The 27,367-nt window shown below is 48.0% G+C and overlaps 1 protein-coding gene across 1 annotated transcript in view; it reads left to right on the forward strand.

Moving 5' to 3' along the window:
* The first annotated feature begins 807 nt into the window (after nucleotides 1-807).
* Nucleotides 808-27,367, forward strand: part of TG (thyroglobulin) — a 240,153-nt gene continuing 213,593 nt past the window's right edge. The window contains exons 1-12 of the mRNA XM_081503609.1: nucleotides 808-874; nucleotides 1,785-1,893; nucleotides 2,350-2,447; nucleotides 3,822-4,025; nucleotides 4,644-4,803; nucleotides 14,543-14,649; nucleotides 15,065-15,208; nucleotides 15,393-15,578; nucleotides 22,070-23,170; nucleotides 23,817-24,404; nucleotides 24,649-24,888; nucleotides 27,023-27,160. Coding sequence (XP_081359735.1) covers nucleotides 808-874; nucleotides 1,785-1,893; nucleotides 2,350-2,447; nucleotides 3,822-4,025; nucleotides 4,644-4,803; nucleotides 14,543-14,649; nucleotides 15,065-15,208; nucleotides 15,393-15,578; nucleotides 22,070-23,170; nucleotides 23,817-24,404; nucleotides 24,649-24,888; nucleotides 27,023-27,160 — 3,142 coding nt within the window. The remainder of the gene's footprint in view (nucleotides 875-1,784; nucleotides 1,894-2,349; nucleotides 2,448-3,821; nucleotides 4,026-4,643; nucleotides 4,804-14,542; nucleotides 14,650-15,064; nucleotides 15,209-15,392; nucleotides 15,579-22,069; nucleotides 23,171-23,816; nucleotides 24,405-24,648; nucleotides 24,889-27,022; nucleotides 27,161-27,367) is intronic.

Raw genomic sequence — 27,367 nt, forward strand, 5'->3', positions numbered from 1 at the left:
GTACAGGCTTTGTGTGGAAGACAGGCTTCCTGCTGCCTTTTGGTTGTCTGAAGTCCTGGGACAGAGGGGATAGGAGGATGAACACGAATATGACTGTGTGTGTGTTTGGCTTATCTCATTAAAATCCCTACATTCTGTGTTAATGGCTCTGCCTGTTTTGTTCCCTGCCTTATCCTCATGGCCTAGAATAGTGTCTGCTTCTCTATCAGACTCTAAAGAAACATTGCTAGAAGGAAGGAAGGAGGAGGGATGAGGAGGGAGGGAGGATTGTGTTTCTTTCATGGTAGGCCTGAACTTGTTGCCCACCAAGTTGTGAACTTTGGCCTTTACCCCTGAAAATGAATTATAAATCATGCCCCCAGTTCTTCCCTGGTGGCTCAGATGGTAAAGAATCCGCCTGCAATGCAGTAGACCTGGGTTCGATCCCTGGATCGGGAAGATCCCCTGGAGAAGGGAATGGCTACCCACTCCAGTATTCTGGCCTGGAGAATTCCATGGACAGAGGAGCCTGGCAGGATGCATTCCATGGGGTTGCAGAGAGTTGGATGTGACTGAGCGGCTTTCACACACACTTGTCCCCGGTTCTGCTCCCCTACAGCCTCCACAAGATTCTCACCCCACACTGGCCACTTGAGTGTCCTCCAGGGAAACAGACGCAGGTGGAGGACCTCCTTGTGATGGGCACTGCTTCCCTGAGTGCCTGTGGGTGGGGGCTAAGTGCCCACAACAGTGCTATAAAGGCTCCTTGGCCAGAGCCCTAAGGTGGGCAGCAGCTTCTAACCCTTCGTCCCTGGAAGGGCTCCCACAATGGCCCTGGCTCTAGGGGTCTTCGGTCTGCTGGACTTGGTCTGCTTGGTGTCAGCCAACATCTTTGGTGAGTTCTGACCCTGCGGTCTTGGAGCATCAGGTCGGGAGGGATCTCTCAGGCCAGCTCCTTGTTAGCCAGGATCTGCCCCAGGGCCTTTGAACATTTGTGACCTCATTTAATCCTCACATTATCCCGAGGTCGGTTATGCACTCTTTCCTTTTCAGATGAAGAGACAGAGGCTCTGAGAAGTCACAGTCAGTGATCAGTGGAGAGGAGATGGGAAACTAGATCTTCCTAATTGGATTCTAGTTCCCCTCACCCCATCCTGTTAGCAAATGTTGGTATTGACTATGGTTTTTTTTTTAAATTACAATCTCAAGTCCTAGGTTGTCCATATGGGATATTAGCAGGTAATGAAAAACACAAATCTACCTGGGGTGTGAAATAGACCTGAGTTCTATTATAGCTGAGGCTCAGCCACTTAGCGTTGATTTTGGATAGAGTCTCAGCTTGTTTCCTCTCTGGAAAGGAAGCAGTTGTGACTGTGATTTCTGAGTAAGCCCCTGCACGTTACGTGCATTCTCCATCGAGGCCAGGAAGGTGCTCTGTCTGCAAGGAGTGACTGGATAAACTCAAGAACACCTCCTTTATGGTGTTCCCTGACCCAACCGTGGTCTTGGGGAATGCAAAGTCCAAGGGTCCACTGTGAATCCTTCTCTTGCCAGCGATCTGATCCTGAACAGGCTACGTTCCTGCCCGAGTCTCAGGGCCATGTGGGTAAGACAGTGACATCACCTCCCAGGGGGTCAGGGGAGTTAATATCAAACTTGTGAGTAGCTGCAAAACGGCGAGTTGGAATACACTTGCTGATGGTGCTAGAAATAAAACCTGGAAGAGCGTCTGTGTCTCCAGTCTCCGTTACTGGAATCCAGGCAGCAGGTTCTGTCTCATGAGCGGCATCACTTCCTTTGTGCAGAGTACCAAGTGGATGCCCAGCCTCTCCGCCCATGCGAGCTGCAGAGGGAGAGGGCTTTCCTGAAGCGAGACGACTACGTCCCCCAGTGCGCCGAGGATGGCAGCTTCCAGTAAGGCCTCCTCCAGCTGTGCGGACCCAGGGACCTTAAAACTCATCTTCTTCCTGTCCCTGCCCCTCTGCCCTTTATGCTCCTCCTTGAAACTGACCTGTGGCCACTGTTGCTGGAGCGCTCCCCAGACCCGTCAACACCGAGTTATCTGACCCCTGTCATCCCAATCCACACTTCCTTCCAGCCAGAACCAAAGACGTCCCTTCCTTTCCTGCCAAAACTTTTTACCGTAATTGTTTTAATAAGGGTGCACAAGGTGGTGATGGTGGTGGTGATTTACTCTCCAACGATCCAGTGATTTACTCTCTGATGCCCCCTCTGGTTCCCTGCATTGAAAAGGTGCTTTCTCTAGTCACCAGTCCCGCTCCACGCCAGTCTTTTTCCCAACTGAAATGAATTGAAGCGTGGAGGGAAGGAAAAGGAAGAAAGGTACCTGACTGTGGCTCCTGTCCCCAGGACCGTCCAGTGCGGGAAGGACGGCAGCTCCTGCTGGTGTGTGGATGCTGATGGCAGGGAAGTGCCTGGTAGCCGGCAGCCTGGGAGGCCTGTGGCCTGTAAGTAGGAAGGGGAGGACCTGCCGGGGGCAGCTCACACCCTGGATAGAGCCCTGGGCTCGGGTGCATCCAGGGCTAGTCTCCCTCTGGGCTGCTGGATTGACCTCTTTGAATTAGGCCCTACCTCCTACAGGAATGCTGTGAAAATCAACGGGACAATCAGGTCCTGTGTTCAGCAAGTAGCCTCTGACATCCCCCTGTGCCAGGTCCCATGTCTGATGCTAAGGATGCATCAGGGAAAAGACTTCAAAGTCCTCTGAAACAAGAAAGCACCCTCTTGCGCAGGAAGTGTTTCTCAACTGGGATGTTTCTAAGATTTGAGACTTCAGGCAAAAACTTTCCTGTTAAAATAACTGCTATGATGAGTGGTCAAAGAAGCTCAGTTCCCTCTTTAAAGCGTGTCGCAGTAAAGCTAAAACAAGGGTCAGTTTAATCTGCTCATCTTAAAACGGTGAGATTGAGCTTCAAACCAGTTATCCTTTAAAAGAGCAAAGCTCTGCTGTAGCGCTGGTTTTGGGGACCAGCACGCTGGCTTGGGGGGCAAGCTGACTCCCAGCAGTCCTGATGAGTGACCTCTCCTGGGTGCCCCGCTCTCACGGAACTTTTCCTTGTCTGTAACATGAATACAGGATCTGCTACAGGGTCGGCTCAGATGGTCGTGAGGATTTAAATTTCACCTAAGACACCTGCCCCACAGTAGGTATTGAGTAGGAGCAGTGATTACTAACGTCACTAGCCCTCACGCAACTGAAGTAGGCTAGTTATTCAGTCGCTAAGTCATGCCGGAATCTTTGCGACCCTAGACACTGCAGCACGCCAGGCTCCTTTGTCTTCCACTATCTCCCCGAGTTTGCTCAAATTCATGTCCACTCAGTCGGTGATGCTATCTAACCATACCCTGCCATCCCTTTGTCCTTTTGCCCTCAGTCTTTCCCAGCATCAGGGTCTTTCCCATGAATTGTATTTTAATTCTATAGAGAAGGCAAGTTGGGCACGGAGGAGTGAAGACTTCCCCAAGGTCACAAGAGTGTGTGGGAAATTCGTATTCAGACAAGATGTCAACAGCCGGCCTGTGCTCCCTTCACACCCCACCTCTGCAGCTCCAGGGCTGTGGGGTGTCCCATGGACTGAGGGAACGCGATGAAACCTGCTCTTCCTAGCTTGGCCTGCAGGATGCCAGAAGAAATCCTGGGATATAGAGTTGGGCAGGCCGAATGCTGGCCCTGAGGCTGCTGCCAGCTCAGGGAGCATCCTTGGGTGGTGGGAAGGACCACCCTGCCTTCCCGCCCCTAGGGAGGGTGTGTGGTCCTCCGGGGCTTGGACCCCTACGTGGTCCCCCTTGCCCTGCTCTGATGCTGCTCTTTGCCGCCGCAGGTCTATCGTTCTGCCAGCTGCAGAAGCAGCAGATTTTGCTCAGCAGCTACATCAACAGCACGGCTGCATCCTACCTTCCCCAGTGTCAGGATTCGGGGGATTACTCGCCCGTGCAGTGTGACCTGCGGCAGCAGCAGTGCTGGTGTGTGGACGCGGAAGGGATGGAGGTGTACGGCACCCGCCAGTGGGGGAGGCCGGCACGATGTAAGTGCCACTAGCATCAGCGCCCCCGGGGGAGGCGGAGGCCCTGGGCAGTCTCCCACACCTGACTGAAACGGGGTGAGGGCTCCCCGAGGAAAGGCAGGGGACCTGGCCTTCAGCACCAGAAGGAAGGCGCTTTAGGAAGGTTTTCTCCCTCCTAGTTGTTCCGCACAGTGGACCACAGTATTCACAGGCTTAACAAATAGGATTTCCGGGAGCATCAGGCCTTAGTCCCTGTTTGGGAAGCTCTTGTGTGTAGTGGGAACACAAGCATCTAGACTGCAGAAGCACATATGCCTCCTCATGTGGAAGAATTAGAAATTGTTTCCTAAACCTATGGACACCAAGGTGGGATGAATTGGGAGATTGGAACTGACACCCATATGCTCTTGATATTATGTATAAAATAGATAACAAACGAGAATCTACGTATAGGACAGTCAACTCTGCTCAATGCTCTGCGGTGACCTACATGGGAAGGAAATCCAGAAAGGAGGGGACAATACGTAAAAATAGAGAGGATTCACCCTGCTGTATAGCAGAAACCAACACAGCAACTATACTCCAATAAAAGTTAATGAAAAGTAAATAGATTTAAATTGTTTCCTTGGAAACGTTCAGGTCCAGGGAGCTGTGAGATAAGAAACCGCCGTCTCCTCCACGGTGTGGGCGACAGGTCGCCACCTCAGTGCTCCCCAGACGGGGCCTTCAGGCCGGTGCAGTGCAAATTCGTCAACACCACAGACATGCTGATTTTCGACCTGGTCCACAGCTACAACAGGTAAGGGCCCCGGGTGTGCCCAGCACGGGACCCGCCTCCCGGTCTACTGCCCAGGCTCCTGCTGTCTGCGGGGCTGGGCTCTGGCAAGCGTGTGTGTGACACGCTCAGCCCATGCGAACCGAGAGAGGCCTCGTGTTCACTTTCCCGTGATGGACACTGAAAGTCCCCCGCGCCTCCCACAAAGCAAGCTGGCGATAGCTATTCAATTAAAATACACGACCCCTCTGGCCCAGCCACCCTACAGAGACGAAAACGCCAGAATGTGAAGATTCTGTATTAGGATATACTAGAATGTCCACTGCTTCTTTTTATTTTTAATTGAGGCCCCAAAACTGGGAACAGAGTGACTGACAACCCAAGGTCAATGTCCAGATAAAAGCGTGCTGTGCTGTGCTTAGTTGATCAGTTGTGTCCGACTCTTTGTGACCCCATAGACTGCAGCCTGCCAGGCTCCTCTGTCCATGGGGATTCTCCAGGCAAGAATACTGGAGTGGGTTGTCATGCCCTTCTCCAGGTGAAGTGAAGTGAAGTGAAGTGAAGTCGCTCAGTCATGTCCGACTCTTTGCGACCCCATGGACTGAAGCCTACCAGGCTCCTCCGTCCATGGAATTTTCCAGGCAAGAGTACTGGAGTAGGTTGCCATTTTCTTCTCCAGGGGATCTTCCCAACCCAGGGATCGAACCCGGGTCTCCCGCACTGCAGGCAGACGCTTTATTGTCTGAGCTACCAGGGAAGCTTCCCAATGCAGGGATTGAACCCAGGTTTCTGGCATTGCAGGCAGATTCCTTACCATCTGAGCCACCAGGGAAGCCTAAGAATACTGGAGTGGGTTAGCCTATCCCTTCTCCAAGGGCTCTTCCCAACCCAGGAATCGAACCAGAGTCTCCTGCATAGCAGGTGGATTCTTCACCAGCTGAGCTACCAGGGAAGCTAGCCACTGTAAATATTTCCGCAGCCCTTAAACAGGATGCACTCAGACTGTGTCTGTTGATTTGGAGTGGGTTCTGCAGCACGTTATGATAATATAATGTAAGATACAAGGTGCACATAATATAGGAGGATTTACTTTTTAGAACGCAGACAAGCAAACAGGTCCTAATTTTATGTGCATATATATGATTATATGATGATACTTGTGTCTGTATAGGATTAGCTTCCCTGGGATAGGATTAGGGGAAGACAGAGAATTACATGAATAAGCACATACTGGGTGGTTCTCACAGCCACCTTTAGAGTCAGGTTGCTGTGGAGGAGGTGGAGGAGAAAAGCATCAGCAGAAAAGGAAAAAAGATGGCTCTATGAAAAACGTGGATCATATTGATGCATTCTTATAAATGGCGTGTATGTGTGCACCCTATTAAGCTTATTTAAGCTTAAAGATTTATATAACAAATACAAAAAAGCGTATTTTTTTAATAGATCTTGGCCCAAATAACTGGATGACTTCTGGTTATTTAAGATGGCGACTTTATCAGTATACAGGGCTTGCACAGACTTCACATATAATCGAAACACTGTGAGGGAAAATAAATAATAGTATTAATCTGTAAATACTGGTAGGAATTCTCTTAGAGAACCTGAGGCATTACGTGTCTGGCTTTCAAAACCACCAGTTTCCTTCCTATGAGAGAGAGGGGGAATTCCCACAGGCTGTGCCCGGAGGGCTCACGGATCGGCAGCCTGTGATGGGGTACTGTCCCAGAGATAAGTCTCATCTGAGCTGCGTTCTATTTTAAAAACCAAGGAATTTTAAATTGAATCCTGTGAAATTTCAGTTTGTGTAGGTAAAAAATAGTCCAACAAAGCAATTTTGTATGTTCAACCCAAGACAGAATATTCTGAATTCTTGATTCTAAAGAACAAGGGTGGGGACTGCATGCATCGCCCCAGTGCACCAAGAAGCTGATTCTTATTGAACCAAGCTCAACCCACCCCACCCCGCACTGTGGGTCTCTTCCTGTATGCGCCACACTCTTCCTGCTTCAACTGTTTGCATTACCTGTCTGGCCCCAAAGCATTTGCCCTGTGACCCTCATTCTGACTCTGCCACTGCTGGCCAAGTGACTGGGTCACTTACTTCTGAGTCTCAGTGTTCCCATCTGTAAGGACAACACCAGCTCATTAGTCATGGTGAAGATCTGCTGAGCCCTTGCTTATAAAACCACTGTGAAAATTGTGAATTTTTATGCATTTGTAGGGAATCCATCACCAGCTTCTGCAAATGTAGGTTACGTTCTCCCACCATCCTGAGGCCTAGAAAATGGCCATGTGCATATTGGAATCTCCAAATGTCCTGATTTACTAATGCTCAGCAATGCAAACAGATGTGCACTCAGTCCAAGTTCAATTGGATACTCACTGTATACAGTGGACTTTGGGATCTTTCATCTACTTCAATATTTATAAATATAATTGGAAAACGATGGTCTCTAGCACACAGTGGGGAATCTGAAGAACAGAAATTAAGGAACCCACCCTAGGAAGAACAATCTGTGGGTTATAGAGCTGTCCGGCTCCTTTTCAGTTCAGTTCAGTCATTCAGTAGTGTCCGACTCTTGTGTGTGACCCCATGGACTGCAGCACGCCAGGCTTCCCTGCCCATCACCAACTTCCAAAGCGTGCTCAAACTCATGTCCATTGAGTCGGTGATGCCATCCAGCCATCTCATCCTCTGTCGTCCCCTTCTCTTCCCACCTTCAATCTTTCCCAGCATCAGGTTGTCTTTTCTAGTGAGTCAGTTCTTCGCATCATGTGGCCAAAGTATTGGAGTTTCAGCTTCAGCATCAGTCCTTCCAATGAATATTCAGGACTGATTTCCTTGAGGATTAATGGTTGGATCTCCTTGCAGTCCAAGGGACTCTCAAGAGTCTTCTCCAACACCACAGTTCGAAAGCATCAATTCTTCGGCGTTCAGCTTTCTTTAGAATCCAAGATTCTTTATGAATCTCTCACATCCATATATGACTTCTGGGAAAACCATAGCTTTGATTATGGGACCTTTGTGGGCAGAGTAATGTCTCTACTTTTTAATATACTGTCTAGGTTGGTCATAGCTTTTCTTCCAAGGAGCAAGCATCTTTTAATTTCATGGCTGCAGTCACCATCTGCAGTGATTTTGGAGCCCCCCAAAATAAAGTGTCTCACTGTTTCCATTGTTTCCCCATCTATTTGCCATGAAGTGATGGGACCCAGTGCCATGATCTTAGTTTTTTGAATGTTGAGTCTTAAGCCAGCCTTTTCACTCTCCTCTTTCACTTTCATCAAGAGGCTCTTTAGTTCTTTGCTTTCTGCCATAAGGGTGGTGTCATCTGCATATCTGAGGTTATTGATATTTCTCCTGGCAATCTTGATTCCAGCTTATGCTTCATCCAGCCCAGCATTTTGCATGATGGACTCTACATATAAGTTAAATAAGCAGGGTGATAATATACAGCCTTGATGTACTCCTTTCCCAATTTGGAACTAGTCCGTTGTTCCATGTCTGGTTCTGTTGCTTCCTGACCTGCATACAGATTTCTCAGGAGGCAGGTAAAGTGGTCTGGTATTCCTATCTCTTTAAGAATTTTCCAGTTTGTTGCGATTGCTCCACATAGTCAAAGGCTTTGGTGTAGTCAATAAAGAGGAAGTAGATGTTTTTCTGGAACTCTCTTGCTTTTTTGATGATCCAAAGGATGTTAGCGATTTGATCTCTGGTTCCTCTGGCTTTTCTAAATCCAGCTTGAATATCTGGAATTTCTCGGTTCACGAACTGTTGAAGCCACGCTTGGAGAATTTTGAACATTACTTTGCGAGCATATGAGATGAGTGCAATTGTGCGGTAGTTTGAACATTCTTTGGCATTGCCTTTCTTTGGGATTGGAATGAAAACTGACATTTTCCAGTCCTGTGGACACTGCTGAGTTTTCCAAATTTACTGGCATATTGCATATACCTACACTTCTCAAAGAACTTCTTGCAGGTGCCTGCTTGAGGCGCAATTCACAGCGTCGTCCACCAGAGGGCAGTCGAATTAAAGGCAAAAGTTCAGGACTAAGCTTCTATTGTTAAAGAACCAAAAAACTTTACCCCTGAAACAGGAGCTTTTCTTTTATGTAAGCAAGCATGTCTCTGAGCGAATTCTGATTTAAGAAGGTCATGGGAAGGGTCAGGTAGTTGGTTACTGGAAGCCTAGCCATGCTCAGGAATTTTCTGATAAGCAGACCTGGGCAGTGCCAGCCCCCGCATCTTCACTGGGCAAAGTGTCAGGAGCCCCGGTGGCTACGTGGAGAGTCTAGACATAGTACCCTGGATGGTTGTCAGATGAAAAAACGCCAGATGGCCAGTGATACTTGAATTTCAGATAAGCAAGGAGTAATTTTTCAGTTTAAGCGTGTCCTGAATATTGCATCAAGAATTTTAAAACTGGGTGAGGGTTGGAGGTATCTCATGAACCATCAGAGCTGGATTTTAAAAAGAATGAATTTCAGTCAAGGAAGAGCAGAGTGGGTGCCTAGGGGTGACTCTGTAAGTTTGGAGGCCACTGTACTATTCCAGGTGAGAGGGGCTGTCAACTTGAACCACAGCAGGTGATGGAGAGGGCGATGGTGGGATGGAGTGGGATTGATGGAGAAATATTCATGGAACTTGGGGAAGGAACAGATAGGAAGGGTGAGGGAGAGAAAAAGTCAAGGATGACTCCAAGGTCTGGTTTCTGGTTGGCTGCTAGAGGAAAAGTCTGGAGAGGAAAAGTCACAAATTTGCTTTTGAAATATTGAATCTGAAGAGACTTCTTTGGGAAATTCACATGCAGAAGTGGTATAAGGCCGTTGACCCATTTCCATGGGGCTGCAAGGAGCCTGGAAGCCTCATTTGCCAACCTGTTTGTTGTGGGTTCTTGATGTGCTGGGTGATGATTTACTCTTGAACTTGACCACAGCATCTGCCCATTTGAAGCAGATCCTTTTGCCTCTTGAAAAAGGCAGCTGCTAGCTACACCCATTTGGCTGGTGAATTTAGGAAAAAAAACCATGTCATGGTGGGGAGCAAGCTTTGCTAGTCCTTCTGCCCTTTCCGCCATCTTTCACAAGGCCCTTGCCTAACCACTGGCTAGGGAAGTGCGTTCTGGTTAAGTAGCCCTGGTTAAGAGCTGATGCCATTATCACGCCTTAGTGATTCAAGGTAAGACTCAGTCAGCTGGTTTCTTTATCAGCACTTGTCCTTAGTGACAGAGCTCATCCAAACTTCTTCAGATGCACTGGCAACTCCTGCTACACAAATGATCCAATGAGAAGGAGCTGATGTATCTTAATATGCAGTAAAGGGGCCTGGTTACCTGAATATGAGAGCGACTGTGTGCAGAAACCCTCATGGACTCTTCATCGCCTGTTACGCTCACTGGGCCTCTGCAGGGGTCTGCAGTGCACCAGCTTTGTGGGAGTCATCACAGCTCTTGATTTTGAGGAGGGATCTGCTGGTCTTCATCAATGGCTGGATGTCTGGAGGGACCAGCCACCATGAGAGGGGTGGGAGAGTCTGACGGAGCGAGGGCACTGGCTACTTGAGTGCAAGGGCATGAATCCTGCGGTGCAGGTGGGCAACAGGATGCCTGGTTGGGACTGATTTAATTTCACGGAGCCTTATTTGTGATTTCTTTAACTCTGTGTTGGCCACAACCTGAGCATAAATGCAGAAACGCCATCATTTCCTCCTCCACTACAGTTTTCCTTCTTGGGGACTCTTTGATCATCATCCTGAGATGTTGCTTTTCATTCAACAAAAGGGAGGCGTCCTTTTTCTTTAGCTGAAGGTCGAGGTGGGTCTTTGTTGGGTTGAATTGGTGGAATGTGGGGCTTGAGTGGTTTAAACTTCCTGTACCTCATGCTGGAATGGCCTGCAGAACTTTGGGCCAGCCGGGAGCCCCATCACTGTCGGTTAGATGCCAGAAAAACTCAGGATTCAGCAGAGAGGGAAGAATGGCAGAGCAAAGGACTGCTTCTCGGGAGATGGGGCAGGAACAGGGAGCAGCCAAGCACACTGAGTAACCCCATTAACAGAGGTCACTTGGTGGTGACAGCCTGGATTTGAACTCCAGCTCCCACCACTATAGTGGACAACATGTCTCACTTTTTTAACCTTTAAAATGGGCACATACAAAAAAATACCATCTGGTTTTTAGGACAGTTAAGTGGATTAAATGAGTCAATGTCTATTAAACATTTTGAAGATTGTCTTTTACAAAGTAATGCTTAATAAAGGGAAGTGATTATTGTACTGTTATTAACATGCTTAGAATTGAATTTATCCCAGGTTCCAATGAATGAACTTCTGTCATGTTCCTCCAGTCCGTGTGAGCAATTGGGCCATGTGTGTTTTTAGCTTCTATTGTGCAACTCACTTGAGAAGGAAACGGCAACTCACTCCAATATTTTTGCTTGGGAAATCCCACGGACAGAAATCCCACGGGCTCCAGTCCATGGGGTCTTGAAGAGTTGAACATGACTGATTGACAAACAATCGTATACTGTAATGTCCTTTTTAATTTAACCCATGTCCGCATAATCACAGACCAACAACATGGAAAAAATCCATTATTCTATGGTGCATACGTAGGTTTTGTTTTGTGTATTCATTTCCTTTCAGATTAACTACTACCTGGGCACCCCATGTTGAGGTTCTGAGAAGTTCCTGGAAATATATTCCATTTCAATTCTGGTTCACCTGCAAAGGAGCAATTGTAGTGTATGCACATGTCATTTTGAAGTCTACCCTTTTTATATAATGTTATGATGCATTCATTTAGGGGGTTTGCCATAATTCACTTTCAATTTTCATATGCTTTGGACATTAGGTTGTCTTCAACACTTTGCTAGAATATATTACACAGAAATAGACTTTTCTGTGCAGAGAGCTGCTATTATACTTCTTTTAATTTACTGGTTGGGAATATATTTCCAGATACAGGTGGAAACATACTACGCTTGGTTTCATAGACTTGCTATATGGAGCATAAAAACTAACCTCTCGGTGTTGCACAGAGATGAGCAGTTCCTCTCTGGCTGCTATGTCATTGCATGTGGGTACAACTTTATATCACCTGAGCTTCATATTATTTCTAGGATGGGGAGCCCAGCCAGTTGGCTCCTTGTAGCAATTGCCGGGCCATGCATGATTTAGGCATCTTTTCCTTCAACTTATGGAAATGATGTATAGCCCTTGTTAGCGATGTCACAGTGATTTGGTGTTTTCTTCGACTATGGGACTGGGAAATGTCCTACATAAGAATTTCCTGCGGTGGAGCCTTGCTTCTTTTCCAGCTCTTAAGAAGTCGTAAAGGGCTCTGAAGTCATGTGATCTCCCCAAATGAGATCATCTGCAATGTGTACCATATGTTTGTAAAGCGCACTTGGCCCTTAGTCTCGAGAGTTCTATTCTAGTAAAGGAACTTGTTGATGCAATACTGATTAACTGTTTTCTGCCTGATCCTATGAGACACACGCTTGGGCATAAATTGGTCAAAGCCCACGAGTGAGAAAAACACTAATTGGTAGATGACAGTCAAGCACACCTTCATTTTCACAGGTCCAGCCTCGCTCTGGCCAGGGAAAACCAATTTAGAAAAAAAAATACGTTTACTACAGGAAGTGTTTGAATGCAGAATTCCAAAGAATAGCAAGGAGAGATAAGAGAGCCTTCTTCAGTGATCAATGCAAAGAAATAGAGGAAAACAATAGAATGGGAAAGACTAGAGATCTTTTCAAGAAAATCAGAAATACCAAGGGAACATTTCATGCAAAGATGGGCTCAATAAAGGACAGAAATGGTAGGGACCTAACAGAAGCAGAAGATATTAAGAAGAGGTGGCAAGAATACACAGAAGAACGGTACAAAAAAGATCTTCATGACCCAGACAATCACGATGGTGTGATCACTCACCTAGAGCCAGACATCCTGGAATGTGAAGTCAAGTGGGCCTTAGGAAGCATCACTACGAACAAAACTAGTGGAGGTGATGGAATTCCAGTTGAGCTATTTCAAATCCTGAAAGATGACGCTGTGAAAGTGCTCAATATGCCAGCAAATCTGGAAAACTCAGCAGTGACCACAGGACTGGAAAAGGTCAGTTTTCATTCCAATCCCAAAGAAAGGCAATGCCAAAGAATGCTCAAACTACCGCACAATTGCACTCATCTCATACGCTAGTAAAGTAATGCTTAAAATTCTCCAAGGCAGGCTTCAGCAATATGTCAACCGTGAACTTCCAGATGTTCAAGCTGGTTTTAGAAAAGGCAGAGGAACCAGAGATCAAATTGCCAACATCCGCTGGATCATCGAAAAAGCAAAAGAGTACCAGAAAAACATCTATTTCTGCTAATTGACTATGCCAAAGCGTTTGACTGTGTGGATCACAATAAACTGTGGAAAATTCTGAAAGAGATGGGAATACCAGACCACCTGACCTGCCTCTTAAGAAACCTGTTTGCAGGTCAGGAAGCAACAGTTAGAACTGGACATGGAACAACAGACTGGTTCCAAATAGGAAAAGGAGTACATCAAGGCTGTATATTGTCACCCTGCTTATTTAACTTATATGCAGAGTACATTATGAGAAACGCTGGAGGAAGCACAAGCTGTAATCAAGATTGCTAGGAGAAATATCAATAACCTCAGATATGCAGATGACACCACCTTCATGGCAGAAAGTAAAGAAGAACTAAAGAGCCTCTTGAGGAAAGTGAAAAAGGAGAGTGAAAAAGTTGGCTTAAAGCTCAACATTCAGAAAACTAAGATCATGGTATCCGGTCCCATCACTTCATGGCAGATAGATGGGGAAACAGTGGAAAGAGTGGCTGACTTTATTTTTCTGTGCTTCAAAATCACTGCAGATGGTGACTGCAGCAATGAAATTAAAAGACACTTACTCCTTGGAAGGAAAGTTACGACCAACCTAGACAGCATTTTAAAAAGCAGAGACATTACTTTGCCAACAAAGGTCTGTCTAGCCAAGGCTATGGTTTTTCCAGTGGTCATGTATGGATATGAGATTTGGGCTATAAAGAAAGCTGAGTGCCGCAGAATTGATGCTTTTGAACTGTGGTGTTGGAGAAGACTCTTGAGAGTCCCTTGGACTGCAAGGAGATCCAACCAGTCCACCCTAAAGGAGATCAGTCCTGGGTGTTCATTGGAAGGTCTGATGTTGAAGCTGAAACTCCAATACTTTGGCCACCTGATGCGAAGAGCTGACTCATTGGAAAAGACCTTGATGCTGGAAGGATTGAGGGCAGGAGGAGAAGGGGACGACAGAGGACGAGATGGCTGGATGGCATCGCCGACTCGATGGACATGGGTTTGGGTCGACTCAGGGAGTTGGTGATGGACAGGGAGGCCTTGCATGCTGCGGTTCATGGGGTTGCAAAGAGTCGGACACGACTGAGTGACTGAACTGAACTGAACTGAACAGGAAGCATGGAACAAACAGCATGAAACAAAGAAGCAGATGGTTCTTGTCCCCAGATAAGATTGTTGTTGTTGTTCAGTTAACAAGACCTGTCTGACTCTTTGTGACCCCATGGACTGCAACACACCAGGCTCCTCTGTCCTCTATTTTCCCCTGGCGTTTGCTCATATTCAAGTCTATTGAGTCAGCGATGCTAACAATCTCATCCTCAGATGAGATGAGGCCACATTAATTTATTTCTACTGGAAGAGGTTGTGATGACTTGCCTTGTATGAGATGGTGACAGTGAATTCCATTGTCTTGCAGGTTCCCAGATGCATTTGTGACCTTCAGTTCCTTCCGGAGCAGGTTTCCAGAGGTGTCTGGGTATTGTTACTGTGCGGATAGCCAAGGGCGAGAACTGGCTGAGACAGGTAAGCACATTCCCCTGAGAGCCAAAATGTCACTCCCTGTAAAGCAAAAACAGCGGCTGGGCTGTCCTGGGTATGGAGGAGGGCACGGCCTTCACAGACCTTCAAGGGAGGTACTTTGAATATAGCTGCTGCTCATCCCCTCTCTGAGCAGTTGCAGCTCCGAGCTTGGCGAGTGGTACCCGGGCTGGATTTCATTCTCTTACTCTCTTAGCTGTGCTCCCTTGTGCTGTGAACAACCTGTGCAACCACACAGAGCCACCCTGACTTTGGAAATCATTAAAGCCTTGTTCAGACCCAAAGCACAGTGATGCCCACTGGGGCCTCTAGCCTCTTTATATCTGTTTGCATGGTGGTGAGGTCAGGGCCTCCTTTCTGAATGAACCCATCGCTCCAAACACTTTCTTTCTTGGCTCAGGTTTGGAGCTGTTACTTGATGAAATTTACGACACTGTTTTTGCCAGCCTGGACCTTGCTTCCACCTTCGCTGAGACCACTCTGTACCGAATATTGCAGAGACGGTTCCTAGCAGTGCAGCTAGTTATCTCCGGCAGATTCCGATGTGAGTACAAGCTGGAGGCAGATGTGTTTCCGCTAGGAGGAAACCACTCGGTTCTCATGTCCCTGTAGTCTCCATGGCTGTCCTATGAGAGCGGGCGTGGGGATTGAATTGACTGTACCAGCTTCCAGAACACATGCGGTAATCACACTAATCGCTCTGCCTTTCCTGCCTGGATCTCTCATAGGCCCCACGAAATGTGAAGTGGAGCGGTTTGCAGCCACCAGCTTCCGTCACCCCTACGTACCAAGCTGCCGCCCAGACGGGGAGTACCAGGCAGTACAGTGCCAGAGGGGAGGGCCATGCTGGTGCGCGGACAGCCGGGGACAGGAGCTCCCGGGGACACGGCGGCGAGGGGAGCCTCTGTCCTGTGGTGGGTGTCCTCTCCAAGCCTCCTCCCTGGCTCCCGTCAGGTCACATTACTGACCTTTCCAGAACACATTCATTCCATTGTTTCCCAGGGGTGCCCCACAGAGCCCTCAAGTTCAACAGGATGGAAACTTGTCTATCATTATTAATTTCCATTATGTTTCTTGTTCCGTGTCAGACATGGTTGCTTCCTCAGGGAGCTCAGAGAATAGTAGGAGAGGAGAGAATTAAGTGTACGAGTGCCACTAGAGAAGTGTGTGCTGGTAGCTCTAGGAGCACAGGGCAGCATGGGGTCAAGTCTATCCATGCCTGTATGACAAGGAGACATCCAGGAGGGCTTCGTGGTAGAGGTGGCACTTGATGAGCATCTTCTAAACTAAAGATGTTTCCTGAAAGAGGAAAATAAAGAGAGGAGTTCACTAGAGTCAGAGCTGAGGAAGCAAAATTATAGGGACATAAGTATGGATGGGGCCTGACTTAACAGTGGCTTGACTTACAATTTTTTGACTTTGTGACAGTGCAAAAATGATACATGTTCAGTAGAAATAGTGCTTTGAATCTTGAACATTTCCTGGCCTAGCAATATGTGGCATGAAACTTTCTCATGATGTTAATCAGTGGCGGTGAGCTGCAGCTCCTAGTCAGCCACTCGATTGTAGCCCATACACTTACAACAATTCTGTACCCAGACAGCTATTCCATTTTCCCCTTTCAGTACGGTTATTCAATAATTCTCTGGGAGTCCAGTAGTTAGGATTTGGCGCCCTGCTGGGGCCCCGGTTCAATCCCTGCTTGTGAAACTAAGATCCTGCAAGTTGCATGGTGTGGGCCTCCCCCACCCCACCCCCCGCCAAAATTACGAGATATCTGAAACTTTATTACAAAACAGACTTGGTTTCAGATAATCTTACCCAGCTGTATGCTAATGTAATGTTCTGAGCATGTTTAAGGTAGGCGGGGCTAAACTATGGTGTTAGGAATTCAATGCGTTTTTGACAATGATATTTTCAATTTATGGTGAGTTTATCAGGAGGTCATTCCATCCTAGTCAAGGAAAATCTATAATTGGCGTTGGTGTGCTAAGGAACACGGAGTCTGTGAGAAGGATAGAGACAAAAAACTTGCTGGAGCATGTTTGGGGTGTGTGTGTGTGTGCATGTGAGCTCAGACATGTTCGAGTCTTTTGCGATCCCATGGACTACAGCCTGCCAGGCTCCTCTGTCCATGGGATTTCCCAAACAAGAATACTGGATTGGGTTTCCATTTCCTCATCCAGGGGATCTTCCCAACCCAGGATCTAACCTGATTCTCCTGCATTGGAAGGTGGACTCTTTACCACGGAGCCACTGGGAAGCTCCTGTTTCGGGTGGGGGACTCTGAAAGGCACGGGCCATGAGGTCTTTCATATAAGTAGAGTCTTGGGGGCTTCATTCTCCAGCTTTCAGATAAGCTGTTGAGAGCTTTGCAGCTGGAGAGTGCCATGTGTGGCTTGTTTGGAAAGGCAGCCCAGGCATTTTGGAGGAGAGATTGAACCAGAGCGTCAGGCTTCAGGCAGTGGGCATTTGAAGGTCATTGTGGTGTCCTGAAGAGAGAGGAGTGGCCTATATTACTTTCCTGGGGTGACTGTAGCAAATGACCATACGTGGGATGGCTTAGGACAGCATAAATATATTCTCGTGCGGTTCTAAAAGCTAGACGTCTAAAATCGATGTGTCAGCAGGGCAGTGCTCACTCTGAAGGCTTCAGGAGAAAATCCTTGTTTCTTCCTGGTTTGTGGTAGTCATCAACAATCTTTGTCTTTTGTTTTTGTTTTTTAAGACCGAAACTTAGTTGTTTTATTTTCTTTTTTAAAAAGTTTTTATTGAAATGTAGTTGATTTACAATGCTGTGTTAGTTTCAAGTGTATAGAAAAGTGAATCATTTATACGTGTATCTTCTCTTTTTTAGATTATTTTCCCATATAGGTCACTATAGAGTATTGAGTACAGTTCCCTGTGCTATACAGCAGGTCCTCATTAGTTATACATTTTATATATAGTAGTGTGTATATGTTGGGCTTCCCTGGTGGCTCAGTCGGTAAAGAATCCGACTGCAAAGCAGGAGAGCTGGGTTTGATCTCTGGGTTGGGAAGATCTCCTGGAGGAGGAGGAAATAGCAACCCACTCCATTATTCCTGCCTGGGGAATCCTACGGACAGAGGAGCCTGGTGGCTACAGTCCATGGGGCTGCAAGAGTCGGACAGGACTCAGCAACCAAACCACCAGCAGTTGTGTTATATGTCCATCTCAGTCTCACAATTTATCCTTCTGTAGCACCGCCTAACCCCTAGTAATCTTAAACTTGTTTTCTACATCTGTAAATCTATTTATTTCTGTTTTGTAGGTAAGTTCATTTGTACTCTTTTTTTTTTAGATTTCACCTATAAACAATATATGATATTTGTCCTCCTCTGTCTGACTTACTTCACTCAATATGGTCATCTCTAGTTGGCCATACTCTAGTTCATCCATGTTGCTTCAAATAGCATCATTTTGTTCTTTTTCACACCGACATTCTTTGGCCTTCCTTGTGACTGTGGAACTCCACACTCTGCCTCTGTCATCACATGGCTGTCTGCCTTGTTTGTCTGCCTCTGTGCCTCGTCTCCTCCTCTTGTAATGACAGCAGTCATAAAGGACTAAGAGCCCACTTTAGTATGGACTTCTCAGATGGTGCTAGTGATAAAGAATCCACCCACCAATGCAGGAGATGCAAGAGACGCAAGAAGCGTAGGTTTGACCCCTGGATCAGGAAGATCCCCTGGAGAAGGGAATGGCAATGCGCTCCAGTATTCTTGCCTGGAAAATCCCATGGACAGAGGAGCCTGGTGGGCTACAGTCCATGGGGTTGAAAAGAGTCAGATACCACTGAGCGACTGAGCATACTGCCTTACCCTAGTGTGACCCCATGTTAACTAATTACACCTACAATGGTCCTACATCCATAGAAGATCACATTCTCAGGTTCCAGGAAGGATGTGAATTCTAGGGAGACACTATTCAGCCCAGGACAGGAAGCAATACTGAAGCAGAAGCAGTGGGCTGGGGAGAAGGGTGTGAACCTGAGACAGGTGGCCAGACATTGCATAAGACTCCATTCCTCCTTACAGTGAGACCCTGAACGGTGTTAGTGGTGGAGCAGGAGGAGTCCAGGAGCACTCATAGGCTCTCAGCTGGGGTGAGCTGGATGGACTCAGCAAGATGTGAGACAGTGAAGGAGGAGGACAGTCTTTTCAGAGCCTCGAAATAGACATGTGTTAACATCCTTTCAGTAACTTCCTGGGAAACCATTTGATTTCTCCAACTTCACATTTTGAGTTCTCGGCACTGTGTTGGATAGCATCCTATTGGCTAAGTGTGAAGATGTAGAAAAAGAATGTTGTGGAGCTCTGCCTTGAAGGTAGCCTTTACAATTATACTCTGGTTCTGTTAGAACCCAGAGAACGTTGTACCCTAATTCCTGGTAAAAATGAAGAACTTTGGTCTTCCACATTAAAACCAAAAGTACTTCCAAATGCATAGATTATATATATATATATATATATATATATATATATTCTACTTTTTCCATCTGATGTATCAGTCTCATTACCATGGAAACAAGTGCCACAAGAAACCAATATCTGATTTTTTTTCTTTGCCTTGGTAACACTGCATAACAAATGAATGAACAGGATATGCTCTTAATTTGGAGAGAGAGTAAGCAGAGACGTGAACTTGGTTTCTTCCCTGCCTTCCTGTAATACCCATTAGAGGAAGCCAAGGCCTTGTGGATGGATGTGTTATGTGTTCAGATGTTGCCAGTCTCTCTCACTCTCTCTGACCGCATGTTCCAGCTCTCACTCTGTTGCCTGGTTACAGAGTGAAACTGGCTGACTTTCTTTTTGGCACCCATGTGAACTGAGGGGAAAGAATTATTTTGAAAAGTTGAAGGTGGGGTGAGTTGAAAAGAACTTCTAAGATTTATGGTTTTATGTTATGGAGAAAAATGGAGTTTTCTCCCTTTCACTATGTGACTGAGATGGTCAGAGTTTGACTTTTAAAACTTTTTTCTGAATATTGATGACAGTCAACTTGGGGTATTCAGATAGAATGACCTGACCATGCATGGAGTTGATTACTAATTAATAATTTCAAGGAAAGGTCAAGAAGTCTGGAAGACTGTGCTAAGTGTGTTTGCTGAACAGGCGTTATCATATTATATTGTGGGAAATACTATAATGCCTGTAACGTTGTTGTTGTTTAGTTGCTCAGTTGTGTCCGACTCTGTGACCTCATGGACTGTAGCCCACCAGGCTCCTCTGTCCATGGGATTTCCCAAGTGAGAATGCTGGAGTGGGGTGCTATTTCTTTTTCCAGGTGATCTTTCCGACCCAGGGGTTGAGCCTGAGTCTCCTGAATTGGCAGGCAGGTTCTTTACCACTGAGCCATGAGAGAAGCCCAATTTCTCTAATATTGCATATTAAAACGTAGGAAAATGTTTCTTATTATGGAAAATACCAATAGCATTTAAAGTATGGTTTTTAACCTCAAACAGATGATAAACTAGTTAGCCTAGATAAGATGATCCCCATGGAGGAATAGACAGCCTCTTGAAGAGCATTATAATGAAGTGTTAAAGGCCATTGAGGGTTCTGATAGAAGAACCCTGGAAAACAACATTCCATTAAGAACAAACAGGAATTTGTTGGTGCAGGAGTTTCCTAGGGCAGCCATAACAAATGACCACAAACTTGGTGGCTTAAAACAACAGACATTTATTTTCTCACTATCCTGGAGGCCAGAAGTCTGAAATCAAGGTGTGGGCAGGGCTGTGTTCCCCTGGAAAACTCCAGGGCAGAGTCCTTCCCAGCTTCTGCTGCATGCTGGCAGTCTCTGGCATTCATTAGCTAACAGCTGCGTCACCCTAGTCTCTGCCTTCCCTCTCCCTGTGTTTTTCTCCCTGTGTGTCTCCTCTATGTATTCACATGGCATTCTTTAAGGACACCAGTCACTGGATTTAGGGCCCACCCTAAACCGGTATGACCTCATTCTAACTAATGACATCCGCAGAAATGCTGTTTCCAAATGAGATCACAGTTGGAGGTTCTGGGCGGACATGGTATTGGGCAAGGCAGGGTACCCACCGGGTGGGGAGACATCATTCCAACGGGCACATTTGATGAGTGTGTGGGCAGGTTTCCAGAAAGTGGGCTGTTGTGGTCCTTTAATGGACCAGAACTTGGGGGTACAGAGTCGACGGATAAGAAAGTAAAAGAGGGAAGAAAAGAGGCTGATATTCCCTGGTTTACACAGTATGCCAATATAACTCTAGGACAAAGAGCTAGCACCGTCTACGTAGGCTCAGGGCGCCCTCTCGAAGAGGTCTTGAAAGCCTGGGCAAATAAGTAGACACGGTGGGCACCTGTGCTCAGTCGAAGCAGCCTGAAACGGAGAGAGGGAGAGAGCAAGAGAGCGAGAGAGCGAGAGAGAGAAAATGAGGAAAGACACGGGGACCAGTGCTCTGGTGGAACAAAGGCATTTATTCAACATATTGTGGGCATATATATACTCTCTTACCAGATAGCCCTTTTTGGCAGAGATAGGGATCAAAAGTCTGTAACTTGGGGAAATTACTTCTCTCAAATCACAGTTTTCTAATCAGTAATGTGGAGTCTAACAAGTCATCTAGAAAGCCAGATGCTAGAATCATTCTCAATAGAGGGGGTTGTAAAAGTTACTTTACATATCAGAAAGGAGGAGACTTGTAAATGGCTGCTGTTCACTGTATGGAATTTCCATATGAATGAGATACATGAATTTCTATTATCCCCGAAAGCCGAAAGCCGGCTTGCCAGCTCCCTGGCACCTGTATTCAGGTGCTGTTAAGGAACATAGAATTCATGCAAGACTGAAAACAGCACACAGGAAGCCTCCTGTTAAATGTATCCTGACAGTGGGCCAGTGTCTCTAAGCCCTGTCTTAGGAAGGGGTCACCCTTGAGTGGAATCAAGCAGAGGAAGTCGAGTCACCTGGAGTCCTCACTCCCCAAGATGGGGGTCATGGACTCTACTCAGGGGGAAGGAACAAATAGAAGGATATGGAGAAGGAGGAGGCAGAGATTCAGTCCTTGACTGACTTTTTTTCATCTCGCTACCAGGAAGATCTGAGGGCTGTGTCAGAAATGCTGTTGTTGTTGTTGTTGTTTTTGTTCTGCCTGCAAAGCAGGAGACCTGGGTTCAATCCCTGGGTCAGGAAGATCCCCTGGAGAAGGAAATGGCTACCCACTCCAGTCTTCTTTTCTGGGAAATCCCATGGACAGAAGAGGCTGGCAGGCTATAGTCTATAGGGTCTCAAGGAGTCAGACAGTGATTATTAAACAACAATAAACCAGAAAGATCTGAGGGCTTGCGTCAGGGTCACTGGTGATGGTGAAACTATTACTCCATTTGTATCTCTGCTTGCATTCCCCCTGCAGCTGAAGACCAGTCTTGTCCCTCCGAGAGACGGCGGGCCTTTTCCAGACTCCGCTTTGGGCCCTCCGGCTACTTCAGCCGGCAGAGCTTGTTCTTGGCTCCCGAGGAAGGACCGGTGTCTCAGAGAGTCGCCAGATTTGCCGCATCCTGCCCGCCCTCGATCAAGGAGCTCTTTCTGGATTCCGGGATTTTCCAGCCGATGATGCAAGGACAGGACACACGGTTTGTTGCCCCAGAAAGTCTCCTCAAGGAAGCCATTAGAGGGATCTTTCCCTCCCGAGAGCTGGCCCGCCTCGCCCTGCAGTTCACCACCAACGCAAAGCGACTGCAGCAAAACCTCTTCGGAGGGAGATTTTTGGTGAACGTCGGCCAGTTTAACTTGTCTGGAGCCCTGGGTACAAGAGGCACATTTAACTTCAGTCACTTTTTCCAGCAACTGGGTCTCCCAGGCTTCCAGGATGGACGGGCACTTGCCGATCTGGCCAAGCCCCTCTCCGTGGGACTGAATTCAAATCCCACCTCCGAAGCCCCCAAAGCCTCCAAGACAGGCGTTGCCCCAAGGAAGCCAGTTGTGGGCAGCTTTGGCTTTGAAGTCAACTTACAAGAGAACCAAAATGCCCTGAAATTCCTTTCTTCCCTCCTGGAGCTTCCAGAGTTCCTTCTCTTCTTGCAGCATGCTATTTCTGTGCCAGAGGACACAGCGAGGGATTTAGGTGACGTGATGGAAGTGGTGTTCAGCTCTCAGGGCTGCGGGCAGGCACCTGGCAGCCTTTTCGTCCCGGCATGCACCGTGGAAGGGAGCTACGAGGAGGTCCAGTGCTTCGCCGGAGACTGCTGGTGCGTGGATGCCCGGGGCCGAGAACTTGCCGGCTCCCGGGTTACAGGTGGACGACCTCGGTGCCCCATGGAGTGTGAAAAGCAGAGGGCGCGCATGCAGAGCCTCTTGAGTAGCCAGCCTGCTGGGTCCAGCCTCTTTGTCCCTGCTTGTACCAGTGAGGGGAACTTTCTCCCTGTCCAGTGCTTCAACTCCGAGTGCTACTGTGTGGACACCGAGGGTCAGCCTATTCCTGGAACTCGAAGTGCACCTGGAGAGCCCAAGAAATGTGAGTCTGTTGAGTGTTCAATCTGCAGACTCCTATTCTCCCCTAGGGCCCTGACACGATGCATGAGAGTCGTAGTTAAAGCCCAGACTTCTGTTAATGTGAAATTTGCTGCCTGATTTAAACATTGCCCAGAAAGGTTTTGATAATGTTAATCATTCTAAGGAGTGGATAAGGAGATTAATTTGGCCTTAAGGAGCTGTCACATAACATTTCTGCGGTGCTGACAACAGCCAGTCTCAACTGCATTGATTTAGTGATGGGGAGGATCTCTCTCTGAACATTTACAAATATAAGGTTGATGGGGTTTCCATGGCTGTGTAAGGTTCTAGATGGAGTTTGGACAGATAAGGGCTTCCATCTCGGTTTTCGGTTTCCCAGGTGGCGTTAGTGGTAAAGAACCCACCTGCCAACGCAGGAGATGCAAGAGACAGGGGTTTGATCCCTGGGTCGGGAAGATCCCTCTGGAGAAGGAAATGGCAACCCAGTCCAGTATTCTTGCCTGGAGAATCCCCTGGACAGAGGAGCCTGGCAGGCTACAGTCCATGGGGTGTCAAAGTGTCGGACACCACTGAAACGACTTAGCAGATATGCATCTTGGTCTTTGGGGCTTATTAACCTGACGTTCCTGTGCTTCATTCCTCCCCAGGCCCCAGTCCCTGTCAGTTACAGGCCGAGCGAGCTTTCCTCGGGACGGTGCGGGTCCTGGTCTCCAATCCCAGCATGCCGCCCGCTCTCTCTAGCATCTACATCCCACAGTGCAGTGCCAGTGGGCAGTGGAGACCTGTGCAATGCGACGGGCCCCCCGAGCAGGCCTTCGAGTGGTATGAACGCTGGGAAGCTCAGAACAGTGCTGGCCAGGCGCTGACCCCGGCGGAACTGCTAATGAAGATCATGAGCTACAGAGAAGCAGCTTCCAGAAACTTCCGTCTCTTCATTCAAAATCTGTACGAGGCTGGCCAACAAGGCATCTTCCCAGGGCTGGCAAGATACTCTTCTTTCCAAGATGTCCCAGTGTCGGTGTTGGAAGGGAACCGGACCCATCCTGGAGGGAACGTGCTTCTGGAGCCCTACCTCTTCTGGCAGATCCTAAACGGCCAGCTTGACCAATATCCAGGGCCCTACTCAGACTTTAGCACCCCTCTGGCCCACTTTGACCTCCGGAGCTGCTGGTGTGTGGATGAGGCTGGTCAGAAGCTGGAAGGAACCCGGAACAAGCCCAGCAAGGTCCCAGCATGTGAGTTCCTGGTGTGGAATAAACATTAGCTATTACTAATCTTCTTACAAAGTGGGTATGCCGTGAGTGCCGTGAATCCGATTGCGGAGACAAATCAGAAAGAACATTCCAGATTGTGAGAAGGGTTGGGGTGAAGGGAACAGCTGAGGCAGAAATGCATGTGTATGTTTATGTGTGTACATACTTCAGAGGGGTCAGAGTGAGCTCCACCTGGTGGGTGAATTCATCTGCCTTTCCTCCCCAGGTCCTGGCTCTTGTGAGGAAGTGAAGCTTCGCGTCCTGCAGTTCATCAGGGAAGCAGAAGAGATTGTCACGTATTCCAACAGTTCTCGCTTCCCTCTGGGAGAGAGTTTCCTCGCGGCCAAAGGAATCCAGCTGACTGACGAGGAGCTGGCTTTTCCTCCGCTTTCCCCGTCCCGGGAGACTTTCTTGGAGAAGTTTCTGAGCGGGAGCAATTACGCCATTCGATTGGCAGCTCAGTCCAGTGAGTGCCCCGTGCTTCGGGTTTCTTTCTTCTTTGGCGGAAGTGAGAGCTTGAATGAGTTCCTCTTCGGTCATCTTTAGAACTGTGGTTTTCCCCGGCCCTTGGATTCTGGAGAAGAAAAACTTTTTTTGTGATCCCAAAGCTGGAATTTTGCCTGCCCCTCCAAGATGGCACCCAATCCTCCAACAGAGCCACTTGGGGGCAGGGCTCTGTATTTTGTATTGCATATGGCGCCTGTAGCCCACCGGGAAGCCAAGTATTTGGGTTAAAATATTCAAACATGTGAGCCCCAAAAGCTCCTACTCCCCTGTGGCCGGTTCTGAAGTTTCCCTCCATTTCCAAGGACTCAGGAACACCCCCAAGGGGGAAAGGAGAAGAGCCCTCCTAAACTGAGGAAACAAGCTCTGGGTTTAGGCACCTTCCTCATGTGATCAAATCTAATCCAGGTAGCTAACTCCAAAAAGCACCCCTCGGTCCCTGCGCATGACAGAGACACATGCTCAGAAGGCTGACACTGGTCCGGCCTGGGAACAGCTCAGCATTGTTTGAAACGTACCCCTGGCCAAGCACTTTCTGTGCTAAGTAGATCTTTACCAGATCTTTGCATCTGATCCTCCGACAGTTCCATGAGAACAATGCTGTAATCACCATCCGTGATTCTTTTCAGAAGTGGAAACGGAGGTTAAGTCACACGTCCAAGTTCATCCAACCAGCAACTAGTGGAGCCTGGATGCAATGCTGGTGGTTTGGCCCCCAGGCCTCTGCCCCTGCTCCCACTGCTTCCCCCGTAACATCTGGACAAAGACAAAGAGCGCCCATGCCCACAGGCTGGAGCCTCCCTGCCCTCACCTTCCTGGCAGTTCTGCTGCCCCCTTGGCATTGGGCTTCCCTTGCCTTTATTCCCTTAACCGCATGTGAGAGTCTCCCCAGAGCCATCTTTGTTTCCTCCCCCTCCCCGTCACCAGCCACCTCTGCTGGAGGACAAGATGCCCACCTTACTCTTTATATCCTGGTCTTGCACAGCGCCCGACAGAATGTGGGGACCTGGAAAAGGATGCTTAACCATCCTCCTCGCTTCTTTCTTCCTCTTCTCTCTCCTTCCCTCCCCAGGTACTTTTTTTTTTTTCTCTGTTCCTCGGAGACTTGGAGATTCTGCTTTTGGCATGAACCCAGTTTTTTAAAAAATGTTGTGCCTGGGCAAGTTGTCATGTAATCAAAGAGAGGAGGAGGGGTTGATGCCCTTGAGTGGTGACCACTTCAGTCGGGGAGGGTAATTTAGAGGAAGAGAGAGAGGTGTTGGTGCCATGGGAATTTATTGGCTGGATGTCGTGGTGGCAGGTTGCTCAGAAGTCAGGCTAAGGAAGTTCCCTTCCACCGAGCCACTGGCTCTGCTTTTGCAAGTCTGACGCCGTTGGGAAAAAAGGAAGTGTCTGTAGAGAACAACCGGGGTTGGTCACTTATCTGGGCACCCCTTCAGGTGAGAAGGGGCGTCTTTAACTGTGCCAGAGAAGAGGAAGCTCTTGGTGTGCAGATCTCCAGAGCCTGGGGCATCTGGGCATCGAAGGCCCAGCCCAGAAAGAGACTGAGGGCCACAAAGCTTCTCTGACCCACAGAACCTGGTAGCAGTGTCCCGGGGCCTCTAGGGAGGAGGGGTGGGCACAGGAGGAAAGGCAGTTACGTACCGTGCCATCAGTGTTATCAGCGATCACTGTTCTCTCATGTGCCTGAAGACTCTGCCTTAACCTGATGGGCTCTAGATGAGAATTGCTGAAGGAGGAACAGTGATTCCTTCAAACTTGGCTGACAGTTTTACTTTTTGGTTGCACCATGTTGCTTGTGGGATCTTAGTTCCCCGACCAGGAATCAAACCTGTGGCCCCATGCTGTGGAAGGGTGGAGTCCCAACCACTGGACCGCCGGGGAATTCCCATCAGCCGGCATTTTAATGTTTTTCATTTTAATTTTAAAGGGCAATCTTGTGAGAGCCTATCCACTCTTCGATGAGCCTCTGTCCTGTTTGGGGGCTGAAATGTTTGTCACAGAAATAAAAAGGCTGCCTATGTTGGGAAAGGACGAGGTGGCATGGGCTTTGCCCATCAGGTGCTCACCTCTCTCCTCCTCTCTCCCTACTCCAGCCTTTGACTTCTACCAGAGACGCCTGGTGACCCTGGGCGAGTCCCCACGAGCATCCAGCCCTGTGTGGTCCAGCCTCTACGTGCCGCAGTGTGACGCCTTCGGAGGCTGGGAGCCTGTGCAGTGCCATGCCGCGACGGGTGAGGGGGGCAGGCATCCTGGGGAGGCTGAGGGGAGGCCCCTCCTTTTCATGTGGAGAAAATAGCCCTAAAAAGAAAGACAGGAAAGAGCCCTGCACTATAGGGCAAAGCAAAGTGGATTCTAGGCCCCTCTTCGGCAGCTGGCGGCAAGTCCCTTAATTCCTCTGCCATCTGGTTGTTCCGTGTGTACAATGGGAGTGGTAACCT

This window comes from Giraffa tippelskirchi, chromosome 6, assembly GCF_054371585.1.
Source record: "Giraffa tippelskirchi isolate mGirTip1 chromosome 6, T2T-mGirTip1v1.2.pri, whole genome shotgun sequence".
In the NCBI taxonomy this organism is placed as follows: Eukaryota; Metazoa; Chordata; class Mammalia; order Artiodactyla; family Giraffidae; genus Giraffa; species Giraffa tippelskirchi.